The sequence below is a fragment of the Propithecus coquereli genome, unplaced genomic scaffold (genome assembly GCF_000956105.1).
Source record: "Propithecus coquereli isolate 6110/MARCELLA unplaced genomic scaffold, Pcoq_1.0 Scaffold456, whole genome shotgun sequence".
NCBI classification, from domain to species: domain Eukaryota; kingdom Metazoa; phylum Chordata; class Mammalia; order Primates; family Indriidae; genus Propithecus; species Propithecus coquereli.
In genome coordinates, this window is record NW_012150352.1 from 1,758,543 (window position 1) to 1,767,202 (window position 8,660).

Genomic DNA, 8,660 nt, shown 5'->3' on the forward strand with positions numbered 1-8,660 from the left:
GAGTGTGATGTGCACCTCTGGGGGAATGGACACACTTGAAGCTCGGACTTGGGGGGGAGGGAGGGTAAGGGCATCATACGTAACCTAATCATCTGTACCCCCATAACATGCTGAAATAAAAAAAAAGAAAAAAAAGAAAAAAAATGCCCCAGTGTTGAATGTGTTCTTGATTGTGTATGATTGATTTTGGTCTTTAGCCCAACCTAATAGCAGCCACATATAGTTCGTTTTTAAATTTTCCCTTAACCTTTTTTTTATCATGGTAAAATATACATAACATAAAATTTGCCATTTTAATCATTTTTAAGGGTACAAAGTCATTGAGTACATTCACATTGTTGAGCCGCCATCACCACTATATTTCCAGAACTTCTTGTCTTCCCAACTGAAACTCTGTACCCATTAGACAATAACTCCCTAGTCCTCCCTTAATCTTGATCAAAAGATTTAACTGTTAGTAAGTAGCTGAATCGATTAGAAAGGATATTCTGTGTGTCTTCTCACAAATTACAAGAGTAACATATGTGTGTGTTCAAACAACATAAACATACAAGCAGTGAAAAGTGAAAGGTCCCCATGCTCTGGAGATAACCAGTGGTAGATCTGGTGTGTCCTCTTCCAAACGTAAGAAAGTGTGTTCCTCAGAGGAGCGACTGAAGATGACCCGTCAGCGTCACTGAAAGAGCGGTAGGACGCGGGCTGCGCCCATGGGACGGGGATGCCTTGTTCTCGCCCCGAAACTTGCTTTCTGTCAAGGTCACTTACAGCCTACTGCCTGTGACTTCTTTGAAGGAGAGGGCTTTGTAGCTCATTGTTTTTATCTCTTGATCCTCGGGGACAGTTAATGTAAATAATGTAAATTCAAGATTGAAAGGGCTGTAGTTCGGTGGGTATTCCTTCAGTAGTGAGATTTCCTTTTGACTCAATTTCAGCCCAAATTGTTTTTTCGGATAAAAAATAAAAATGAAGGCACCTGTAGATAGGTTGGGGTGAGGAATTTATAGAAATAAGCATGGTTCTTTATAGGGGTAGTATACTTTTTTTTGAGACAGAGTCTCACTCTGTCACCTGGGCTAGAGTACAGTGGCATCAGCCTATCTCACAGCAAACTCAAACTCCTGGGCTCAAGCATTTCTCCTGCCTCAGCCTCCCGAGTAGCTGGGACTACAGACACACACTACCACACCCGATTAATGTTATACATTTCTTGACCACATGTTTTCTCAGGGTTTTTGTGAAACCCTGGGAGAACACATGCTCAGTAAGTGCATTCCACATATGCACTATCACTTATCTTGAAAAGTGAAAACTGTTTCTAGACCTAAAATTTGTGAATGCCAAATCCCATTAACAGGACTTTATTCAGTCCAGGCACTGTGTTTAAGGTGGCCTTTAAGAAAGGCACCTGGTTTCAGTTTATGCAAGTAGAAACAATCCATCTACCTTGGACGATGTGCTAAACCTCCTGACTTTTTTAGTAACCTCAGACTCACCAAGAAGCATTCACACTGACTTAGAAATTCATTTAAAAAAGATTTAGACAGACTTTGTTATCTCTGGGAGTGTTTTTGCGCAAACCCTTTTGTCTTTTTTTTTGTTCTTGTTTGCCTTTTAGAGAAACCAGTTTCTGCGTTTTCTCCCTGTCCCTGTCTCTGCCTGCCTTCACCTCTGCAAGACCTCCTTCCCACTGAAGCTCTTCTCCGTGATGGGCTTATCTGTGACGCCTTCTCTGGTGGTGTTTTTCTGTGGGCTCCCCCACCTCTTCCTGTCTGTGTCACTTGTGTCATCTTTCACACTCCCTGGTGTCATCCTTATTTATTGCACATGTCTCGTCACCCCCGTTGGTTTGTAGCCCCTTGAGAGTTGACTCACAGGTTTCTGTTGGTCTGCAGGCTGGATCTGTTGAAGGTATAGAAAGGAAGCCAGCGTTGGCCTTGGATGTTTACCTAGTGTTAACTTTTTTCTAAACTCTTGTTTAGCTTTTCCTCCTATTTCTATTAGACTTTGCTAATGGCTAGAGCTCATCTATTTTAGGGGGAAAACTTAATTTAATCAAATGCTTCTTTTTCTCTTTAGCTCCAAAACCTTGGAATTAATCCAGCCAACATTGGATTCAGCACACTAACCATGGAATCTGACAAGTTCATATGTGTCCGAGAGAAGGTTGGTGAGCAGGCGCAGGTAGTGATCATTGACATGAGCGACCCAATGGCACCAGTGAGACGACCCATCTCTGCAGAGGGTGCCATCATGAATCCAGCCTCTAAGGTGATAGCTCTGAAAGGTAAACCTGATGGGATTGTCAGAAAGGAATTTTACCTCACTTTAATTGCTTTGTTACCTTACATATTAGACAAGTGTCATCAATAGTATCCAACTTAATTCTGAAAGTCTGGGCAAAAGCTATGTCTAGTGTATCCTAATAAGAGGCCCCTGAGCACCAGAGCTCCTTCGCAACCGTTAGGGTAGAAAGGCTAGTAGGTGCTCACGGCGCGGGTGGAGAAAGATTTCTCAGGCAGAGATTAAGATACAAAAGTAAAATTTATTTTATCCTTCTTAGAGGAGAGAGAGAAGGCAGGGGGAAGAGAGCAGAGAGGTGCGTGGCATCCCAAAGGAAGAGAAAGGTGCCAGCAGCAAGGCCAAGTGGCTCGCTGATTTTAAGGGGAACAAAGAGGAAAAAAATAGTGACAGCTGTCAGTTGATAACAAAAGCGGGAGCAGGTAGATAACAAAAACTACAAGGATGTTAAAGTCCAAGGCTTGGTTTCCTGCCTTTCCTTGGAGAAGGGATTATCCCAGGAGATGTGACTGTGTCCTCGATATGGTTGAGGCTTGGAGCTTGTTCTCTTGCTGTTTACTCAGGAATTCTGTAAAAGCAGATTCTCAAAAAAACAATTTTGAAGGAGAGAGATTTGTATCTCTTTTCCGTCCATTCGGCTCTTTCCAGAAGTTGTGCAAAACAGAACTCCTGCAGGGTACCTGTTTGTGAGAGAACTCAGGATTGATCTTTAACTGTTGCTGGGGAAATTGTATCTTCCTGTTATTTTTGCAAGGCCGTCCCTTTCATTAACATCACCCATAGTGCCAGACACACAGAGAGGAAGTGAATGCCCAGGACCTGGTCCTGATGTGTCTGGGAACGCGTGACAGCGCTGTGTGTGCATGTTCCCCGGGTGAGCTTTGTGGCCCCCTTGCCCAGGGCCTGCTGCGGTGGTGCTCCAGTCATCCTGGGACACAAGCCCAGAGGTTTTCCCCTCGTGAAACACATCAGTGAGAGGAGAGCTGTTAATAGAATTTCACTTCCGTGAACTCAGGGAACCTCAGGTGCTTGAAACCATCTAGCTACCTTAAGAAATATAAAATCTTTTCATAGTGCCTTGATTTGGGAAACAAAAGGATTATGTATATAGTGGACTTGTTAATGTTTTAAGTGAAATGCACTATCACTTACCTTGAAAAGTGAAAACTGTTCCTAGACCTAAAATTTGTGAATGCCCAATGTTAGCATTGACTAGGCTTCTGTTTTTTACAGAAATAGTGTCTACTTTATCATTTCAATAGGTAGAAGGACATCTGGAAGTTAAGACTTTTCTATTTATAAAGAAATAGCTGACATTCTTGTATTCAAAAGGCTCTTGTTCTGTTACCTACTCTACCTTTTCCCTTGCAATCCTGCCAAAGTATTTTTGTAACTATTTCGTAACTATTTTTGTAACAGTGTAAATGATTTTAATTTTAATTGAAAAATGCATTATAATGTATGGATTATTAAAGATTCTTTTCTATTTTTCTTACTTTGTTACTTACCCTTGGCTGTTTTTGATAGAATATTCACCTTGTAGTGTTGCTTTTTCTGCATTTTGTATTGTTGCAGTAATTTTAAGAGACTTTATCTAGCGTGTTGTTTGCTGTTTGATATTCTCAGCAGGTTTCAGAAATGACCTACATTTTATAGTCTTCCTGGTTCTCTAGACCAGTTCTCTTTAACACCGTGTGGTGTGGATCTCCCAGTGTGCGTGTGGGTGTGTGTTGGTAAGTGGTGGGGAGTAGAAAGAACACGGTGTTTAGATGTTAGCCCGATCCAGCCAGAGATTCCTGGGAACACACCTACAGTCGAACAAGGTGGGTTATTACTGGTTGCAGTGAGAGAGGACACACACCATGGGGACCTGGGGAGTGGCTCAGTAAGAGGGTGTTAGGAAGAACCTTTTATAGGGTTTGTGCTTTGGTTGGATGATTTGGAGGGTGGTCTAGGGGGGGAGGGGTTTGCTATAGATTGGATGCTGTCAGAAAGTGGGAGTGACTTTATTATTGGGTATCTCAATAAATCTTACCTATAAAGGAGGGAGGACTGGACTGAGGATAAAGCTGTAGTTGGTGAAGAGTTAGCAGTCACTCATTTTAGCTGAGAGAGGGATGTTGGTATTCTGTGGGTTGCACAGTAACCTTGTTTCTTCCGTGCTTAGACAGAATTCTGAAGCAGCCTGCTATCTAACTTTATCATGGTCTCTCTCAGAGGGCCCTTGCCTGAGGCTGGTGTTTTCCGAGAGGGTGTCTGTCCAGCCGGAGAGCAGCATGGCCTGACCGTGAATGCCGGGCTGCTTCTGGGATGGCAGGCGCTGCTCCTTTTGTTGTTTTTCTCAGTGTTCACATGATTCACTTCAACTGTAAGTGTTGTGTGCTGTTTTCTTTTATGTAGAGAAATGTGAGGCTCTGGCACCAAAGAGATATAATTTTAAGGCTTTATGCCATTTTTACTACAATCCTCTGGCCATAAGGATGATCTCGGATCCTTGTAGTACAAATCGTTGGCAAGTGGAGGATGTACGGTGTGTTTTAAAGGCCCTAGACCAAAAATGAGAAAAACTGCCTTCTGGAAAAAAAAAGCTAATTGAGTTGCAGATGAGCTCTGCGGAGTGCTTCTATCCCTTCACACTGTGATTGGCCCACAGGTGCCTGTGTGGAAACAGGGGTTGTGGGAGCCTCACCTGGTATCTCGGGATTCTTCCCATTCTGACTGGTGATGGCTCGTAATTGGAAAGGGCTCTTCATGAGCTGGACTTCCTTTTTAGAAAAGGTCTAGGTCTGCCTCTGCAGTCTGTCACCTGTCTGCCTGAGCTGCTCGGGTGCTCAGCCCGCGTCTGCTGCCAGAAACCTGGAGCAGACGCGCTTACCCTAGTCTCACTCAGACTTTTCCTGATGATGGATTTGTGGTGAATTCTTTAAAACCAGAGATTTTTGCCATTGACCAAAAGAGCATGAAGTGGTAGAGTTGCATCTGCTGCTTGTGCTTTTAAGGGAGCATCGATAGCTTAACTGAGCCTTTGGCAGACTGCCTGCTTCTTGTACAGCCCCTAAACTAAGAGTGGTTTTTATGAACAGTTGTAAAAACAAAGCAGACAAACATGGGACAGAGATTTCATATGTCCCCTTGTAGAAAAAGTTTGCAAACACCTTGCATTACTGGCCCCAGTACGATATTCCCATTTTTATTAGGAAACATTGCCCTTTGAGTACTTATATGTGTTTCTTTTTACAAGCTTTACCTTTTTCTCCATAATTTTTAGAAGTAGATTGAGTGTAGGCTAATCTAGAGCCAGCGCAGCCGAGCTCAGGGGAGGCGGGGAGAAACTGTGGCGGCACACTCCTCCCTTGACTACGTACTAATAAATCTGACTTTAAGTGGTTTGCAAAGGAGGTTGGTCCCTTTTTTTCTCTTTTTGTGCTGCTATGCCTCATATAACACCTGTTCTTTTAAACCAGGCTGAGGACAGCTTGAAAAATTTTCAAGCTAGAGGAAATTTTGTCTTGTGATTCAAGGCTATTTGAAATTAAAAGGTACTCCCATCCTGTAGTTGAACTTTTAGTTTAGTCTTTTTTTCCTTTTCCTGACTGTGTTGTTTGGGCATAATTTACATACCATGAAGTCACTCATTGTACATGTACAAGTCAATGATTTTTAGTGAATTTATAGAGTTGTGGAACCATCACCATGATCAAGTTTTAGAACATGCCCAGCACCCCAGAAAGTTCCCTCATGCCTGTTTCAACTGTCTCCTACCTCCAGCCCTAGGCAGCTACAGATCTGCCTTTTTCCTCATAAGATTTGCTTTCTCTAGACATTTCAAATAAATGGAATCATACCATGTATAGTCTTTTACATTTGGCTTCCCTTACTTAGGCAGTATTTTTGAGGTTCATCCATGTTGTATCATGTATCAGTAGTTCCTTTTTATTGTTGAACAGTATCCCATTGTATGTTGTTTCTCCATTCACCAGCTGATGGACATTTGGATTGTTTCCAGTTTGGGGCTATTAAGAATATTACTTCTGGCCAGGTGTGGTGGCTCATGCCTGAATCCCAGAGCTTTGGGAAGCCAAGGTGGGAGGATCGCTTGAGGCCAGGAGTTCAAGACCAGCCTGGGCAACATAACGAGACCCCATCTTTACAAAATATTTAAAAATTAGCAGAGCATGGTGGTGCCCATCTGTAGTCTCAGCTACTCAGGAGGCTGAGGAGGGAGGATCGCTAGAGCCTAGGTGTTCAAGGTTGCAATGAGATAAGATCGAACCGCTGGGCCATGCAACACCTATAATCCTAACACTCTGGGAGGCCAAGGTGAGAGGATTGCTTGAGCTCAGGAGTTGCGGACCAGCCTGAACAAGAGCAAGACTCTGTCTCTACAAAAATTAGAAAAATTAGCCGGGTATGGTAGTGCGTGCCTGTAGTCCCAGCTACTCAGGAGATTGAGGCAGGAGAATTACTTGAGCCCAGGAGTTTGAGGTTGCTGTGAGCTATATGATGATGCAACTGTACTCCATCCAGGATGACAGAGTGAGATTCTGTCTCAAAAGGAAAGAAAATTGCACTATTGTACTCCAACACGCAACAGAATGAGACTCTGCTGGGCGCAGTGGCTCACGCCAGTAATCCTACCATTCTGGGAGGCCAAGGTGGAAAGATTGGTTGATTGAGGTCAGGAGTTTGAGACTAGCCTGAGCAAGAGTGAGACCTCCCTCTCTACAAAAAATAGAAAAGTTAGCTGGGCATGGTTGTGCACACCTGTAGTCCCAGCTACTCGGAAGACTGAGGCAGGAGAATCACTTGAACCCAGGAGCATGGGGTTGCAGTGAGCTATGATGATGCCATGGCACTCTAGCCTGAGCAACAGAGTGAGACCCTGTCTTAAAAAAAAAAGAAAAAGAACAATACTGCTGCTTATGAACGCTTACCTACAAGTCTGTGTGGACATAATATTTTCATTTCTTTTGGGTGAAGTGGAATTGCTGGATCATATGGTAAATTTATTTAGCTTTTTAAAAAACTGCCAAGCTGTTTTCCAAAGCAGCTGCACCATTTTACATTCCCATCAGCAGTGTATGAGGATGCCAGTTTTGCCACATCCATGTCAACATTTGATATTATTATTTTTTTATTATAGCAATTCCAGTGATTGTGTACTAGTATTTTGTGGTTTTAATTTGCATTTCTCTAATGCCTAATAATGTTAAGTGTCTTTTATTTTTAAATATTATTAGACATTTATATATCTTTTTTGAGAAGTGTCTATTTAAATCTTTTGCCCATTTCTTCATTTTTTGTCTTATTATTGAATTATGAGTTCTTTATATATTCTGGATATGTATCATTTATCAGCTAGCTATGTGATTTACATGTATTTTCTGCCAGTCTGTGGCTTGTCTTTTCATTTCTCTAATGATGTCTGATCTTAGTCTATTTGTGATGCTATAACAAAATACCTGAGACTGGTAACTTACAATGAACAGAAATTTATTTCTCACATGAAGGCTGGGAAGTCCAAGACAAGGTGCCAGCAGGTTCAGTGTTTGTTAAGAGCACAGTCTCCACTTCTAGGTTGGTTCTTTGTTGCTATGTTGTGTAGAGTGGAGGAATACTGTGTGCTGACATGGTGGAAGGGACAGAAGGGCAAAAAGGGGCCAAACTTTCTCTATCAAGTCCTTTTGTAATAGCATTAACCATTCACGGGGGCAAGTGCTCACAGCCACAACGCCACACAGAAGGCCCCATCTCCTAATGTTGCATTGGGGATTGAGTTTCAACATGAATTTTGGAGAGGACAGAAACATTCAAACCATAACATATTTGAAGGGCAAAAATTGTAATTATTATGAAGCCCAACTAATCCATTTTTTTTCTTTAATTGATCACGCTTTTGAAGTCATAGCTAAGAGTGCTTAGCCTAACCCAAGATCATGATGATTTTCTGTATTTCCTTCTAGTGGTTTTATAGTTTTAATTCTTACATTTAGGTTTGTGGTCCTTTTCAAGTTAATTTTTGTATATGGTGTGAGGTATGGGTGTAAGTCCTTTTTTCTTTTTGTTTTTTTGGGGGAATTGGGGGCGGTAGGGCATATCTTTTCAACTGTTCCAGCACTGTTTGTTGAAAAGACTATCCTTCGCCTTGTCTTGGCACCTTTGGTGAAAATTAATAGACCGTAAATATAAAGGTTTATTTTTGGACTCCCAATTCTGTTCTGTTGATCTGTGTGCTATCCTCATGCCAGTTACTTGATTTCCTGATTGGTGTGGCTTTGTAGTAAGTTTGAAATTAAATAGTGTTGGTACTCTAACTTTGTATTTTTAAAAATAGTTTTTGAAACTAGATCCTTTGAATTTCC

General features: G+C 42.0%; 1 protein-coding gene across 1 annotated transcript in view; it reads left to right on the top strand.

The window, feature by feature from the left end:
• The window catches only part of CLTCL1 (clathrin, heavy chain-like 1), a 152,773-nt gene that overhangs the window by 55,062 nt on the left and 89,051 nt on the right, over positions 1 to 8,660 (top strand). Inside the window, 1 exon segment of the mRNA XM_012654952.1 lies at positions 2,077 to 2,284. Within this exon segment, the coding sequence (XP_012510406.1) occupies positions 2,077 to 2,284 (208 nt within the window).